This window comes from Aspergillus wentii (genome assembly GCF_001890725.1).
Source record: "Aspergillus wentii DTO 134E9 unplaced genomic scaffold ASPWEscaffold_5, whole genome shotgun sequence".
Classification (NCBI taxonomy): Eukaryota; Fungi; Ascomycota; class Eurotiomycetes; order Eurotiales; family Aspergillaceae; genus Aspergillus; species Aspergillus wentii.
This window is the reverse complement of record NW_024467836.1, coordinates 513345-530069: the sequence shown is the minus strand read 5'-3', so window position 1 is coordinate 530069 and position 16725 is coordinate 513345. Positions and strand designations below refer to the sequence as shown.

The following is a 16725-nucleotide window of genomic DNA, read 5'->3' as shown; positions in this document are numbered from 1 at the left end:
ATGCCACTATCCCCAGAGTCTGCGAGTTGATCGACGGCGAAAGGCGAGGAAGGTCCAGGCGATTTCTCTCTTCTCCACCTCACCTTCGATAAGCATCGCCCTCAAGCCATTGGCTTCGATTCAGATACTCTGGACCTTCCTATTATTGGATCAAGACTAATGAAGCATCCAGCTAAGCCGATATGTTTTTCCATGATTCATGATGATTCCTTCAAATACCATGCTGAACCCCTCACCAGAACCCCTCACGCCCACGACAACAACACTCTCTGTTCCTCTGATCAACAGTCACCATCGGATCAACAACAATGGCACCTGCGCTAAATTCTACATCCTCTATTCTCATTGTCGGAGCAGGCACTTGGGGTTGTTCGACTGCTCTCCATCTTGCTCGTCGTGGATATAAAAATGTCACCGTCTTGGATCCCCATCCTGTTCCGTCACCCATTGCGGCAGGAAACGACATCAACAAAATCATGGAGCATAGGGAGTCAAAGGGTTAGTATCTCTGTATTCTGCATTAATTAACCATTGGAATGTCCATGTTTGCTGACGATGAATTCTGACAGACTCCGAAACCGACCCGAAAAGCATCGCCTTCACAACCTGTTCGCGAGCAGCATTGAAAGGATGGAAAACAGACCCTGTTTTTCAGCCATATTTCCATGAGACAGGTGCTATCGTCTCTGGACACACACCGGCACTCATCGAACATATAAAAGAATCCGAAATTGACCCCTCAATCGGAACCTTTGAAAAGTTGGAAACAGCAGATGAGTTTCGAAGGACCATGCCGGCGGGTGTGCTGACAGGCGAATTCACTGGTTGGAAGGGCTGGTTTAACAAGACTGGTGCTGGATGGATTCATGCCAAAAAGGCAATGTTTTCAGCTTTTACCGAAGCAAAGCGACTAGGAGTTACCTTCGTGACTGGCCCTCCGCAAGGGAATACCGTGTCTTTGGTGTATGAGAATGGGGATGTAATTGGAGCCAAAACAGCAGATGGGACTATTCACCGTGCAGATCATACTATCCTCTCTGCTGGTGCAGGCAGTGACCGCCTCCTCGACTTTAAGAAACAACTTCGTCCTACCGCATGGACTCTATGCCATATCAAAATGACACCAGAGGAAGCAAAAATGTACCGGAATCTTCCTGTTTTATTCAACATCGCCAAAGGCTTCTTCATGGAGCCTGATGAGGATAAACACGAGCTTAAGATCTGTGACGAACATCCCGGATATTGCAACTTTGTTGCAGACCCAGAGCATGGTGGAGAAACGAGAAGTATCCCATTCGCAAAGCATCAGATTCCCCTCGAGGCAGAAGCTCGCGCAAGAGACTTCCTCCGCGATACGATGCCACATCTAGCTACTCGTCCATTGGCCTTTGCCCGCATCTGCTGGGATGCCGATACACCAGACCGGGCCTTTTTGATCGATCGACACCCCGATCATCCCTCCCTTCTGGTTGCCGTCGGGGGGTCTGGAAACGGGGCAATGCAGATGCCTACTATTGGGGGGTTTATCTCAGATGCATTAGAGGGCAAGCTCCAAAAGGAACTGAAGGATGTAGTTCGGTGGCGGCCTGAGACAGCTGTTGATCGGGATTGGAAAGATACGCAGGACCGATTTGGAGGGCCCAACAAGGTGATGGACTTTCAAAAAATTGGTGAAGATGAATGGACGAGAATCGAGGAGGGAAAAAGTCGACTTTAGTCATAGTACTAGCATACTATTCATGTCACACTACAATATATATCAGCCAAACTGCTAATAGTAGGCAGAGAAAAATCATATGTCCAGTCAGTTTTGAAGAACTTAGTATATTGGTTATTTCCTCATTGATATCAGCGATACTGGTACTATGAAATCTCGCAACCCTTGTGAGGCCTAGTTTTGTCCCCGTCAGATGAGATACTTTTGATGGCTCGTCATCCACTTCAAGCATCTCGAATAATCGACAAAGGCCAGATAGTCGAAAGAAAACATAACTACCGGGACGGAATAAGAATAGGCATCACCGAGTGTTCTTCATTTAGAATGATGAGGCGTATCAATATCCCTGGCTTTTTCCTCTTCATTTGCCAGTGTGTTGATAAACCGGCCTTCGTTTTTGTCCATGACTTCAGGATACGACGATATAAAATAACTTCAGCCATGAGTGGCCGATGGCATACCGCACCAGGACGATGTTTTGTCTATTAGAATATATTAGTATGATTGAGAACAACGATGATGTAAAATAATACTTTTCCAAAGCCTAGGCAAGATAGCGTGGTAGTAAATGGGATAAGCCTGGCATATCCTGCATATGGCTGTCTCTGACTTTTTCTTTCTGGGATTCTTCAATTGCATTCGCGATTTCAATGTTCTTGCTTATTGGATCTGTTGTATGTGAGGCTGACGGTGCTGGCTTGATTTTCAACATCGTATGCCTATAGACCGTTAGTATCGAGTTAGAATATGAATACCTGGATTGCAGTGTCAAGATCCTCACATAATTCAAAACTCGAACACGAAAGCTCCTTTCTTTCTAATATCATCTTCTTAAAGTTACATATATCTTTCTTCGAATCAACTCGGTATGTCAAAGAGGTGAATATTCCGGCACATGTTCTGTTCGAGCCTGCGCTGTTGACATAGTATGAGCAGACAAGAGCTTTGTATTGCTTGCGCTTGGACGTTGGAAGGACTATTTGGGCTCTGATTTCCTGCTCGCTTTGTTGGTGTCGGTGTATAGGTAATTTAGGGTGGAGGATAAGAGATAGCCATGGCCGATTGGTATATAATATAAGATCTTGAGATAACCAAGTGCATATAACTGACGAGAAGAAGACGGAATACTTGCGGGGAAGAAGGGATATAAATACTAGAGACTGCCAGGCAGCAATAGCTTCATTCACAGTCAAGCTGCTTTCACTAGCAAACAAACAGGTCTCACCCCGCAAACGCACAACTCCCCATATCCCTCTCCACCACCTCCGCCTCAGGCCGAATATCAAAATCAAAAATATCCATCGGGATCCCCATCGTCGTGCACGCATTCGGGATATCCACAATTCCAGCTATATGTCCCTGCACCGGGGCACAGCTGAGCAGCAGATAGATCTGATAATCGCTATACCCATACCGACGCAGATACTCGATCACCCGGAGACACGTCTGTCGATACGCTACCGTCGCATCCATGTAATGCTGCTTCCCGTGTTCGTCGACAGAGAAGCCTTCAAAGGTGAGATAGCGGCCAGGGCCGAACTGGGGCTCGACGGGGCCAGCGTGGAAGATGGGTGACTTCATGCCTAGTTTTGCGATGCCGTCTTTGAGGACGTTGAATTTGAGTGTGATTACTCCGGCCATTTCGATAGCACCGCAGAAGGAGACTTCGCCGTCGCCTTGGGAGAAGTGGAGGTCTCCAACTGAGAATTTGGCCCCTGGGACGTGGACGGGGAGGTAGATTTTGGAGCCGCGAGAGAGGTTTTTGATATCGCAGTTGCCGCCGTGTTCGGGGCGACCCTATACATATTAGTATTTGTGCTGTTATAGATAGTAGAGTAGGTAGGTAGCGTACTGGAATCGTCCTGGCTCCCTCCCTTGCAATCTTCGCTTTGATGCTATCCTCAGCGCTACCTGCATGGGCATTCTTCGGCTCAGGAGGTTTCGCAACATCACGATCAGCCGTACTAGCAGCAATCAATTCACCCTCGCGACGATTCCACTCCTCCAGAATCTCAGCAGACGGCGCACAGCCCAAGATACCAGGGTGGATGAGACCCGCGAATCGCACATGCGGGATATGCCTCGACGAGCAGAAGATGCCTTCAAAGTCCCAGATCGCCTTGGCACTATCGCCTCAATAATCAGTCTACAAATTCAAATAACATTAAACACAGTAAGTCAACTCACGCATCAGGATAAATCTCATCCAAAAACCCCCCACCATTGCGTCTTGCAAAAACACCAGAAAACCCCCACGGCTGCTCCTCAAACGGCTGCACATCCTGGATCTCCACGACAAGGACATCGCCTGGCTCGGCTGTTTCGATGTCAAATGGCCCAGAGAGATAGTGGATCTGCGTGAGATCGACGTTTTTGATGTCGTCTGCTGAATCGTTGTTTTTGATCTGCCCGCCTGTCCAGTCGAGACATTCGATTTTGACCACTTCGTTGTTGGCGATTTTGCCATGGGAGGGGACTATTTCCTTTATATTAATACTTAATTCTGATAATGAGTTGGTTTGGGTTGTGATGCTTACTGTCTGGATGCCATCGATTCTGGATAGAATTAGCAGACGTAATGGGTACTAGGTATCTTGAAACTGGAGACGTACGTGTAACCCGGGCTGTTCCCATGCAGGCATGTCAAGGTCAACCTTGATGGCAGTTCGAATTCCTTTGACGCCCATTATGCTTGTTTGTCTGATCTGTTGATGGATGTTGAAATGCAATGATGATGGTAGATGAAAGATGCAGGGGAAAGCATCTTATCAACCCCCTCAGTATCTCCTCATGCTATCTGTCTACCCCGCCTGCGGGGAGAAGCTGATCCTACGACCTACCTAGGTTGGTGGTAGCCATTACCAAATGTCGACGATGTTGCATTTACGCTTATCATTGCTATCTCGCTTATCAGCGGAGTTTCTCGGGTGAATGGATGATATGGTCAATATCTCACCATCTCGTTCGAGTATGGTGGTAATGGTATTGGCTCTATTTAACAGTCGATTGATAAGAATATCTATGTATGCTGTATACATTTTATGCGCAACAGTCTGCTATGCGAGATTTATAGCACATTCAATTGCCAAAAGTCCGCATTGTTTAGGAAAACTTCTTTCCAGAAACACCCGGCGATTTTGGCTCTTTGCCCTCCTCTTCTGGCACGTTGAGCTTGTCAATGTTGTCCAGAGACAGTTGCAAAAAGTCGTGCTTGTTCTTCCACGTAACCTGGGACTCGGCAAATCCCTCACTCTTCTCGGGGCTCGGCGGGGGATCGGTGATCTTCGTAACGAGATACGCAGTCGATGCCTGCGCGATTCCATACATAAGAACACCGATGAAGGGGGTCTTCAGAACGACAGTAAAGGCAAAGGCGAATCCAAAGAGGACTCCTTGACGGTCCTTGAACCAACGGCGCTTCTGGTCGGAATTGAACATGACACGGCGGAAATACGGCTCAAGCTGTTGATAGTCAGATATGATTCTTAGATATGGGCCATAGTACTCACAAGTTCACGCATCAGACTGCGGGAGGCAAAGAAGCTGTGAATGAAGCTAGCAACGTATCGCTTGGGAAGGAAAAGACCGGTTCCAAAAATGACAGCAGCTGGAGTAGTTCCAACCTCCATTCGGAAAGTGTAGAAACTGGCTGCAGGCATCACGAATCGTCCGACGACAGGGAGGAACGAAAGGAGATACACGCCCAGAAGCATACCAACCTTGCGGCCGTATCTTTTAAGGAAAATCATGATTCCCTTCTTTTTAGGATCGCCCGTTTCCGAGCGACGGTTCTTTTTGAATGCCACAAGGTTGGGGTAGTACATGTCACGCAGTGTCTGGGGATCGTCTGACTTGTGTTTTTGAACATATGTCGTGTCCACCCACTTGAGCGATTCCATGAAGCTGTTTAATTAGCAAAGAACTACCTTGAACAGATCAGAAACTCACATCTCATCGAGTGTAGGGGTGATATGTCCCATTATAGTCATCACCAGGAATGGAACCTGCAGGACAGATTTGGAGATGACATCCATGAATTCGATGATACTGTCATCCCAGGTGGCATTTTCCATATCAACTACCCAAGACATCATCCAGATGACGAATTTGAACCCGATGATCTAGAAATATTAATAGTCTGCCCATCATCATGAAATGCAGTTACATACGGGAATCTGGAGGATGAGCTGAATAGCAACCCCAATAGCTATGGCGAGAGCCGCCTGACGAAAGTGGTCATATTTGAAGAGCTCCGGGTTAATCAAAGCTCTCACGGCTATTAATCAAGTCAGCACGCTATCGAGACAATAAAACTCCGGCTGTTCCGGGTTCAGGATGGGATACTGACTTCCCACGATGGTCAGTTGGAAGCCGCGAATGACGGCATTGGGCTCGAATTTGGACATGATGAATGCCCTGTGTCGGACGAAAACTATGCAAGAAAAGACAATCCAGGGGCAAAAAAACAGCCTCAGATCATTCTTTTATATTAATCGTGCTGTCGCACAGGCAGCCATATAATGATCCGATTATGGAGTCCAGTTGTTCTCGCAGCAATTTGAAGCTGCGTCATGACCTGCCCGCTGATTGGTCCGCTGCCACGCTAGTCGCGGATACGGAGTCACCAGAAGATCCGAAGATCAGGCTGTCACGTGTCACATGCGCGCGTCTCCACCGGTTCCACTGCCGCGTGTGGCTGCCTTAGTTGATGCCTGAGGCACCCATGCATTCCCCGCAGGCTTTTGCCGGCTCGCATGGGCTGTGCTTCTTTTGCCTCCGATGCCTTCACGGGGGTCATTCAGCCATTCCTTTCTTGCAGTTTCACCAGCCACGATCCCTGCCTTACATTGTCCTTCCTTTTTCTTTTCATGTGCTAACTCGCGATTCTGTTCCTACTATCCAATGTGATACTTTCTGTCGTTCTGTTTCTATCCTTTAGTACTTCTAGCCCCCATGAACCATGTCAGATGCGCCGCTTCCTCAGACCCAGCCCGTTCGCCGGGCTGTGACCCTTCCTACAAGGCTTATGCCCCGGAAGCAGCGTAGTTCGGACTCGTTGAATAACTCTGAAGATAACCTGTTTTACCATCCGTCCGCAAAGATTGTCCATTTCGCCCCTAGAGCACTTGCGCCGATTCCTTCCAGCACAGCGCCGTCTGATTTCGACTACCCGGTTGATACGATTGAGACACTGCCATGGAGATCTCCAACGGAGCGAACCGTCGCTTTTGCTCCCCTGAGGTTGGAAAATGTGCACGGCTTGACTGTTTTTCTTAAATGCGGAAATGTCGTCCATGCGATCCTCAAGAACTCCCAGTGTTGGTGTGTCGACGGCGAGACGACATTCGTTCTGCGCATTCGCCCTCTCACTTATTATCGCATCGAACTTTCTAGCGGAACCGATGAAGACAAGACATATGCCGTGGAGTTGAAATGCGTTTTGCCGAAAGTCCTTCGCTACGAAATTACACCATGCCCCTTCAAGAGAGGTTTCACCGTGGAAATACCGGAGGAGGCAATGGCCCCGAGAAGGAAGAGAGCCTGGCGTCCAAAGGTTCGGATCGAAAGTGCCCCTGTGGGATCAGTCTCTAGCAAGGAATCGAGCCCTGTGCGGAAGGACGATGCAAGCGACGTTTCAAGCGTTGTCTCCAGTGTTGGAGAAGACACGGACGCCACGGACGATAGTTGCTACGTACCCAAAGCCAACAGTACTGTTCTCGAGACTATTCCTGATGCCCAAGAGCCTTCTTCGCCAATTTTTATTCCCAGATCTTTGGATATTCCAAAGCGCTCTGTGACGGAAACACAACAGAGCTTCCAAAACCTGCTGGCCAGGTTTGAAACCAACCCCGAACCTCAGGTTGACCCTGAGTTGTCATTCTCTTCAAGTGTCGAATCTTTTCACTCTATGGAGCCTCCCTCATCTCCACCACCCCCATCAAGCTCTCACTCTAACTCTACATGCCCTACGTCAATCGGAGGTGCGGAGCTGGACGAAAGCCCCTTTTGCAACACCAAAAAACAACCAGAAACCTCAACTAATCAAGACCCTACCCCATTTGACGGAGAACGACCATTTGAACTCACTCGCGATATCATTTCACCTGCACCCAAGAGCAGTCTGAGAGCCCTAGTTGAAGAGGAACACCAACGATCAGTGAGCACGGAGTCTTCCAATGAAAGACCCAGTGCCCTCTCGAGAACGGATACCAGTCTAAGTGATATGAGCATTGAGTTTCGCCGTCGGGCTAAAGCATCAAGAGAGCGAGACGTCTCCCCAATGCCTCCGGTGTCGACATTAAGCATCGCCAATCCCCCAGAAAAACAGGATGCTGCTTCAATCATTAAACACACCTGCACCATCGTCCTCGTTCCTCCAGTTCAGCTACTGCTTGTTCTGATTCACATCGCCGCGCGCATTGTCATTGGGCCTGCTTTGAACACCGCTCTTGGTGATCTCAATAAGAGAATCGAATATCAAGTCACGAACCCGCAGGATGCAGTCGATGACTTTGATCTTCCTCTAGCACCACCTCCTGAATTCTCCAGGAGAGTTTCCGAATCTAGGGAAACCAGAAAGCCTGATCCTTTCGACCTCGACTAACTCGACACGTCAATATTTTCACATCCACACTCTTTCCACCTACGCCGCCAGCTCATCTGGTTATCGGTTCTGTTCATTACACTTTCTATCACTTAAAGCTAATCCCTTGTTTCATTATTTGTACCATCTCTAGGGCGGTGTCTTTATTCCCATGGCGATGGTTTTGTATGACCTTTTTTGCATGTGTACGAGTTGCTGGCGGTCTTCCTTTTTGACATCCACTATTTCATAATGTATGTTTTGTATTTTAGCGATTGAGTGATAATAACATACCCTTTTTATCAAGTATGCCGTATAAATTTCTTATCCTTTGTCATTGAGCATTTATGAACAATATAGTCAAGTCGGAAGAATACTTTGACCAGACATGAGTAAATAGTGTAAATAAATCACCATGAAAACGCCAGTAAATGCAAAAGCCAGCCATCAGCCATTCCACGAAGCAGCCCACCCAGCCAACAGCTTCTCCATCCACCAAAAATTGACCAAGAGATAACCCCCTCAAGCCTTGATGACCTTCGCAGCACCACCCTTAGCCTTAGCCTTGCCCTTCTTGCGATCTCTCTTCTTCAGCCCCGTCATACCACCCTTGCAAACATCCGCGTAGCGAGTATAAAACGCCTCCAGATCTTCGAAAGCAACAACGGTAGACAGCTTCACCTTCTTGGAAGCCGCCTTCTTTTTATCCTTGTATGACTTTGGGTTCGGGGCGTTGGTGTTTCCGTCTGTGGCGCGGATGAGGATAGACGGGCGTGTCGGAGCGGGCGAGTCGTCTTTCGATGATGATGGGGTTTCGAGAAGAGGCTTTTGGGAGAGGAAGACGGAGCCGCGCGCTTTTTGGGATGTGCTGGAGAGGAGGGTGGTGAGGGAGGTGAAGAACTGGATTCATATATGTTAGTTTAGATTGGACGTAGGATGACCGGCGAGGGGTTTAGATAGGTCTGATATATCATACCTCGTCGTGCGAGAGATGCGGCGCCATCTTGCAATTATCGGCTGCTGATGATGTGTTTTGTGCGGTGGTGAGTGGTTGCAAGAACGCTATGCAGTTCGTGATGAAGACCCGATTGATTTCGAAATATCTTCGCGATACCAATACAATCCTCTGACTGATGATAATTCCCTTCTCCTCTCGCTGTCAATTGATATGCGATGTGCTTCTGCTCTGTTGTTCTCGACTCTCAGCGGTGGGGGAAGAACCTCCGCAGCTCGGGCCACCTGGAATGCCTTTCCGCCTCCGCTCCGCAGTTTTTTTGGGCGGCATAAAAAAATAGTTATCGCACCGCTTGCTTTCTTAACATCTTTTTTTTACGACAGATCGCTGGAATTTAGCCCACCATGAGGCGTCCTATGCATAATACGACCTCCCTGCCTCGGGATTTACGTTCTGAACTGGGAGTCAAGGATACTTACGGAGCGAGGAAGAATAGACGAAATGCAGGGCCTGTGTCGCGAAAAGATCGACGTCAAGCGGAGCGGACAAACAAGCGAGCGCAGCGAGGACCTACGAAGAGCAGGAATCATAGACATGTTGAGGAGGAGGATGACGATGACGTTGACCTCGATGAAGGGTTCGATGGAGCTTCATCCGAAGAGGAAGTGAAGAAAGCGCCGGTCAAGTCGAAACCAACCAAGTCCGCAGAGGAGAAGCCCAAATCGACTTCGAAGAAGCGCAAGGCTGAGAAAGAACCGGAATCGGAAGATGAGGACGACGAGCCCGCTCCCCGGAAGGTTTCCCAGGCAGTTAAGGACAAACTGGACCAGGATGAGGCCGAAATTGCTGCTTTGGAGAAGAAGCTTGGACTTAAGAAGGGCAAGAAGCTTCCTCAGTCTTTCGCGGATGATGGACTGGGCGACCTGTTGGGTGACTTAGGTGATGAGTCGGAGGACGAGGACAAACAACGGAAAAGGGAAGCGGATGAATGGTTAATGAGCAAGAGGAGGAAAGCTCAAGGACTTCAGGTTGATGAGTCGGAGGATAGCGATGATGGAAGCGACGAGGAGGGATTTGATTTGGATGAGGATGAAGATGAAGATGAAGATATGATGGACGACGATGGCGAGGAAGGCGAAGGCAGTGAATTTGGCGGATTCGACGAGGAGGAAAAGACTGTCCCCAAGAAAAAGGAGAATCCATATGTGGCACCTGTTCCAGCCGCCAGCCAACCGAACAAATATATTCCTCCATCGCTTCGTGCTGCATCCAACTCCGAAGACGAATCTCTCACACGCTTGAGACGGCAGGCTCAAGGACACCTGAACAAATTGTCCGAGGCTAATATGGTTTCCATCCTCAATGAATTCGAGAAGCTCTACCGCGAATATCCCCGACAGAATGTCACATCGACGTTGATTACACTGTTGATGAGTCTGATCGCTGAGAGATCTGCGCTTCAAGATACTTTCATCATCCTCCACGCGGGTTTCATCGCAGGCCTGTACAAGCTTATTGGTTTGGACTTTGGTGCAGAGCTTATTCAAAAGGTCGTCGAGGCGCTGGACGCGAATGGCGACGAACGCGGTCAGTATCAAGGAAAAGAAAACATCAACTTGATTGGTCTTATCGCGCAGCTGTACAACTTTCATGTTATCGGATGTACCTTGGTGTTTGACTATATTCGGTTGTTTTTGCAGGAGATCACAGAGGATAACACCGAACTACTCCTCAAGGTTATTAGAAGTATGTTTACCCTTTTCTATTTTTAACACGATGTCTAACCAAATCAGATTCCGGTCCCCAGCTTCGACAAGATGACCCCTCTGCCTTGAAAGACATTGTTCTCCTCGTCCAGCCAGCCATCGCAAAGGTCGGCGAGGCATCTCTTTCCGTCCGCACCAAGTTCATGATCGACACCATCACAGACCTCAAGAACAACAAGGTGAAAACCGGCGCCGGGGCGAGCATTACATCAGAGCACATCACCAAAATGCGCAAGATTCTGGGTTCCTTAAACAACTCGCGAGTAATCCGTGCCTCAGAGCCCATTAGTATTTCTCGAGCAGATATCCACAACTCCGCAAAGAAGGGTAAATGGTGGCTCGTCGGTGCAAGCTGGAGGGAAGACCCTCTCGAATCCGCACGAAAAGAGCTGTCCGGCGTGCCTCTGGATCACAGAAAGAACGAGCTCCCAGAAGATGACAGCGAAGGCGAACCCGACCTGGGCAGCATCGCCAAAGCCCACCGCATGAACACCGACGTCCGACGATCCATCTTCGTTGCCATCATGTCCGCCCAAGACTACCAAGACGCACACGTCCGACTCCTCAAACTCCGCCTGAAACGCACCCAGGAATACGAAATCCCGCGCGTCCTCATCCACTGCGCCATGGAAGAAGAAGCTTACAACCCCTACTACACCCTCATCGCGCGCCGACTCTGCGGTGAAGTCGGCCGCCGCCTCAAAGTCTCCTTCATGTACGCCCTCTGGAACACATTCAAACGCCTAGGCGAACGCGGCGACATGGAAGAAGAAGACGACAACGACTTCAACGAAGGAGACGAAAACAGCCTGCCCATGAAAGCCGTCGTCAACCTCGCCAAATTCTACGCTACCATGATCACAGACAAGACACTTAACCTCGGCATCCTCAAGACCCTCAACTTTGCATACCTCCAACCGAAAACCAAGACATTTGTCGAGCTGCTCATCATCAGCATCATCCAGCAATCCCAGAAATCCAAAAAGGGCAAAAAGAAGAGCAAGAAGAGTAAGAAGACCGAAGACGACGATGGTTCCACCAGAGATGAAAGTGCCATTATGGAGATCTTCCTGCAGACAAAGGATACGCCGCAGGTCGTCAAGGGGTTGATGTTCTTCCTGCGCAAGGTCGTCGCGAAATCTGATATCGTGTCGGAGAAAGAGCAGAAATTGGTACGATGGGGATCCAAGGTCGCCATAGATGCTTTGAAGGTTGCGTCCAAGGCAAATGGTGATTTGGATTAGCCGTCTCTTCGTACTGATTGATGCATGTGTATGTTTTTGGTTATTGCAGCAACGGTTAAAGGCGAACTGGGAATAAAAAGCATTGGGTTTGTTTGGTGGCCATTTTATGTTGTCTACCTCTTTCTTTTGTACATGGTTTATTATTACGGTCGAATATTCGACATATGACAGTCATTAGACATTGCATATCACATAAACATATTCATCATCACGTATCCATCTATTGTATCAAGTCCCACTCCATACCAACAAGCCACTGCTTTGTGTCTGTGTGGTTCTCCTGCTGGGATTGGTTGGGGTCAAGGTTTTCGGTTGGTAAGCTGCATCCAACCCGCTCATTCAGATATATCTCCCAAGTCAATCCACGATGGACGCCTATCAAATTATCCGCTCGAAGCTCTGGAACGTGCGCAGACAGCATTGACGACTCGGCTGGCTTCGAGCGAGGCGGGCCCAGAAGAAGGATATTCGGAGATTCAGAAACTTGGTCATCTCCTGTATTTGAGCCAGATTGCCCCTCCACGAATGCTAACGGGCCAGAACTACTCAGAGCAGTCTGACGAACATTTCTGACTCGAGCGATGAGAGAATATTTCTTGGGATCAGCGAAGGGAGGCTCAGCTACAGCTGGACGATTGTTTGGGCTATTGTCTAGATTCTCCCGTTTGGTTCCCATATCTAGAATCCAACTGCGCACGTCGGCTGCCATGCCACCCGGTAAGTAAGCGGGGGCATTTGCGCGACGACCTCGACGATTCAGCGTTTTCGACAAGGGTGAGAAAGGGGTTGGAAGGGGGGCGGTATCATCCTCTGCGCGCGATGGAGATGGTGAACGGGGTATGACGAAAGCTGGCTTTCGGCGCTGCGAAGCTGGTGTTATTGTCGCCGGTGCAGAGGGTGTCTGAGTACTGGATATCTGCGGTGTAGCAGATAACATGAAACGAGGATGATTCCGGAAACCAGATTTCATAACGGCTGGTGTTGAAGGTTGCGGTGTTGCAGTTGCTGGTCTCTGCGGCCGATGCTCTGATCCTATCTGCATAACGCGATGCGGAATTGGCGAGGGATGGACATCATCAATGGATGATGAGGGTCGTTCAGGAGAAGATGACAAGATGTGGTCCTCCCACGGTTTTGCACGGTGCGCAACGGGGGTTTCTGCATTCAATGAAATCCGACGTCTCTTTGACCGATCAACGGGAGACCCAAACAGGGCGTCGAATTGCGCTTCGATTTCACCTGCGAAACCAGTAGGGCTGCCAGGAGTGCCTTCATCGAAGATGTTATCCGTGGATGGATTGGTATGTGCTGCATCTTGGGGTAATTCATCGTCCTCTGAATCCTCGATTACTTCTTTGCGACGCGGGGCCGATCCAAGCTGGGTCCCAGGTCGCGGGGCGGAACGCGTAGATGCGACGGGTGTGGAAAAGGATAATTCATCTTCACCGGCGATATCTATATCATCTTTGTCTCTAGACGATCTAGCGCGTTGGGATAGGAGAAAACGAGGGGTAGAGGCGAATTGCGGACTGGCATTTCGGCGGGTAGATGCAGGAGGGCGGAATGGAGTCTGTGATCGTCAGCGATGGACAATGGAAAAGAAACAAGGAAGACAAACTATGGGGGGCATTTATGGCAAGACCGCGGCGGAGAATCCAGCCATGGCATCATGGATGATGGTGTTGATGGTTGGAGACAAAGATGGGATGGGATGGTCAGATGGAGGCAGCATGCGGTAGACCGCCCGGCAGAATATTATCTTTGGCTTCATTTTGTCCGTTTTTGTCCATTTCGTTCATCATTCTTTGAATTGATTATATGGCTGCTTGTATAGGCAACTGAGACATTTAAATAGCAAATTGATATCATTGATGTAGCAGCAGTCACTGAAAGAATGAATCCTCTATTGAATCAAACAAAAATCATGTCAGGCTGATGGCCCCGTGAATGATAGCAGTACATTCATCCTCTGGCTGGATATAAACTATCATTTCTCTCCTGCTTCCCTTCTCCTAGTCATATTCGTATATACTCCGACTCTTATTTATATATCATCAATTCTGCAATTTAAGATTCTGCCATTATTTCAGACCAATACAACAATATCCTCCTCTCATCGGCCTGCGACAACTGTCTCTGGATTCGAAAGATAAAAGAAACCCAGATGCAAATCCCCCATAAGCCCCGGTCAGTCATTCTATACTATTACCCTGATATTTTTCATGCTCACAAATTACTAGGCGTCCTCCACTTGGAACACCTCGAGAGGATTGGCACTACCCAGATCAGCGTGCATTTTCCATACTGTACTTATCTGCAGGGAATATGTCCGCGTCATCTTTGTCAGTCTAGATGATGCTATCTTGGACCCGGCAGACTGGTGTACGAAGCACGCTGATGCGGCCTGTCACGACGTTTGGGATGCAATCCTACACCACCAGTTTCGCTCATCTCCCTGGATATCATTTCAGTTGAGCAAGTCATGACAGCTGGCAGCTGATTGCGTAAAGCTGCGCTACCTGCTGAAGATCTTCTTTGACCAAGGCCAGAGAATGACAAAGGAGGATGGGAGTCGACGTTTACTACGATCTTCCTGGTTGGTTGGTACTTTTGACATCAATGTACGCATTCCCTGCTTGTTCATTTGCTTCCTACACTGATACATCTTATGCAGAAGGCTTTGCCAACTAGAAAGATACATGCCAGTCATGTATCAGGGCCAGATACTTGCAAACTGACCCCATGAGGTCTATGGGATTGTGGCAGTTGGCCAGAAAGTCCGGTTCCATCGTATGGTCAATGGGTGGGTTACTTGGTTTATGGGGTATCGCAGATGGGATATCATCAATGATGCCCATATCATCCACACGCGGATGATGCAGCCTCTCAGTCATGGGTCTGGGGGAGGTCAGATTCCTGGTTTCTTATGTATTTCACAGATGCTGGCTAGAACCAGATTCTACCAGAGGAACTGGTAACGTATTTTGCCCACGATAGGACAATACAACAACTCCCGCAATCCGCCGGGTTTGTGCAGGATATTGGACTTTCGGACGGGTGAAAATCCCACAGTTCGCACTTCTCGACACAGCAATCATCATCGACGCGTACAGAAGACGAAATGGAAATCGAAGCAACCACTGAGTTGGAACAAAGGTATGTATATCTCATGTTAAGCAAGAGAACTAGGCCTGGACTGACTGGATATAGGCACCAACGATGCTCCTCTATACTGCCCAGTCAGTGTCCAGACAATTACAAACAGCAGCTGACATGTGGCTACAAGTCGCCCAAACCTGCGATTGGGCCGGTGAGCTCCTGGCCAGATCCATGGCGGCAAGAATGTGCCCAGAGCTACTTCTCCTACGATCATTCCAATTTGTGGAATCTAAGCTTGATACAGGAACGAAGGCGACCGCTTATTCTGATCTGCCACTACTCGGAAGACTTGCTCCACTCGAGGTAACTGATTTTAGTCACGTATACCTGAAAGTGATCTAACGTACTGATTATAGGCATTCACCGAACTTGTTCGGAACGAAATGTCTGTCTGCACAGTAAGCCAGACGGGGCTGATTTATTTACTGGCATGACTCCAGCCAGTGCCATTTGCGCCTTGATCATCACCATTATGCGCCTGGTTTTTCTTATTTTCTAGCAACACTGGGTTAGATGGAGTCCTTAATCCTCGAACATGGGATAAGGTATTTGAGGGGCTATAGACCCACGGGTGGAGAAGATGACCGTCTATGCGTTAAAGTCGGAAAGGGAGCGGGATATACCTAGCAATGAATTACCTCGGAAAATGTAATATAGATTACCTTTACAGGTTTGTGACTGAACGGGCATGATACATATCAACTGTTGACTATATTTCTTGCCCAGTCAATACCCAGTCTACGGAGCAATTGCCATTGGCCGATGGATCGGTTCCATCGTTATGACCGGAACCAACTGAACATTGTGTCCTGCCACCCAACAAGCACTAACATCGACTTTCACATTACAGACTGTTGCCGAAATTAAACGGGCGTTTAGGCATATGAAAAGGCTCCATTAGTGGCTGTCAGTGCGGCGGACAGGAGTTTCCGGGAGAAACTACACGGAAATTCTAGGGTCGTTGAAGAACATTGGCAAAAGAAAAAATGTCCGGAGAAGGTCAGTTCCATTTATGAAAGTGGCAGACGAATACCTACTGATAAAAATCACATCATAAAGTCAGACAGCAAAGCAACCCGGACGAAACACCATCCACCAGACGTGAACACTTTAGGGTTTTCTTCTTCGATGACCTTTTTCTGAACGGACTCAACCCTCTATGAAGCCTCCCCCACACTGCAAAGTCCTGAGTCTTTGAGCCTTCAATCGTGGGCTCCACGGTTTTAGGAATGGCCCTTAATGAGGAAATGTGATGGAACTACACTCCGAGGACATGGTGTGGAATACAAACTTTAAGCCCT

General features: G+C 48.5%; 7 protein-coding genes across 7 annotated transcripts; 3 read left to right on the top strand and 4 right to left on the bottom strand.

Annotated features, from left to right (window-relative positions):
• Nucleotides 1-308: 308 nt before the first annotated feature.
• ASPWEDRAFT_52237 (NAD(P)/FAD-dependent oxidoreductase) lies at nucleotides 309-1717 on the top strand (the record flags this gene model as incomplete). The annotated part of the gene is made up of 2 exons (XM_040837725.1): nucleotides 309-498; nucleotides 570-1717. The coding sequence occupies 2 exons, from the start codon at nucleotides 309-311 to the stop codon at nucleotides 1715-1717; spliced, it is 1338 nt and encodes a 445-aa protein (XP_040687524.1).
• Nucleotides 1718-2753: 1036 nt separating this feature from the next.
• ASPWEDRAFT_184401 (acetamidase/formamidase family protein) lies at nucleotides 2754-4550 on the bottom strand. The gene is made up of 5 exons (XM_040832029.1): nucleotides 4330-4550; nucleotides 4255-4273; nucleotides 3905-4193; nucleotides 3570-3843; nucleotides 2754-3514 (listed from the first exon to the last, which is right to left on the bottom strand). Exons 1-5 carry the CDS (start codon nucleotides 4402-4404, stop codon nucleotides 2939-2941), a joined length of 1233 nt encoding a protein of 410 aa, XP_040687523.1. The 5' UTR covers nucleotides 4405-4550; the 3' UTR covers nucleotides 2754-2938.
• Nucleotides 4551-4819: 269 nt separating this feature from the next.
• Nucleotides 4820-6123, bottom strand: usgS (transmembrane protein UsgS; the record flags this gene model as incomplete). The annotated part of the gene is made up of 5 exons (XM_040831045.1): nucleotides 4820-5179; nucleotides 5227-5620; nucleotides 5666-5838; nucleotides 5887-5993; nucleotides 6066-6123. 5 exons carry the CDS (start codon nucleotides 6121-6123, stop codon nucleotides 4820-4822), a joined length of 1092 nt encoding a protein of 363 aa, XP_040687522.1.
• A 554-nt stretch (nucleotides 6124-6677) lies between these two features.
• On the top strand, nucleotides 6678-8321 carry ASPWEDRAFT_52235 (uncharacterized protein; the record flags this gene model as incomplete). The annotated part of the gene is made up of 1 exon (XM_040837724.1): nucleotides 6678-8321. The coding sequence occupies one exon, from the start codon at nucleotides 6678-6680 to the stop codon at nucleotides 8319-8321; it is 1644 nt and encodes a 547-aa protein (XP_040687521.1).
• A 501-nt stretch (nucleotides 8322-8822) lies between these two features.
• Nucleotides 8823-9303, bottom strand: ASPWEDRAFT_29042 (signal recognition particle 14 kDa protein; the record flags this gene model as incomplete). The annotated part of the gene is made up of 2 exons (XM_040833219.1): nucleotides 8823-9200; nucleotides 9277-9303. 2 exons carry the CDS (start codon nucleotides 9301-9303, stop codon nucleotides 8823-8825), a joined length of 405 nt encoding a protein of 134 aa, XP_040687520.1.
• A 356-nt stretch (nucleotides 9304-9659) lies between these two features.
• ASPWEDRAFT_112955 (MIF4G domain-containing protein) lies at nucleotides 9660-12265 on the top strand (the record flags this gene model as incomplete). Its single annotated transcript, XM_040828371.1, has 2 exons — nucleotides 9660-11001; nucleotides 11049-12265. 2 exons carry the CDS (start codon nucleotides 9660-9662, stop codon nucleotides 12263-12265), a joined length of 2559 nt encoding a protein of 852 aa, XP_040687519.1.
• A 220-nt stretch (nucleotides 12266-12485) lies between these two features.
• ASPWEDRAFT_29040 (uncharacterized protein) lies at nucleotides 12486-13895 on the bottom strand (the record flags this gene model as incomplete). Its single annotated transcript, XM_040833218.1, has 2 exons — nucleotides 12486-13835; nucleotides 13884-13895. The coding sequence occupies 2 exons, from the start codon at nucleotides 13893-13895 to the stop codon at nucleotides 12486-12488; spliced, it is 1362 nt and encodes a 453-aa protein (XP_040687518.1).
• Between the last annotated feature and the right edge of the window lie 2830 nt (nucleotides 13896-16725).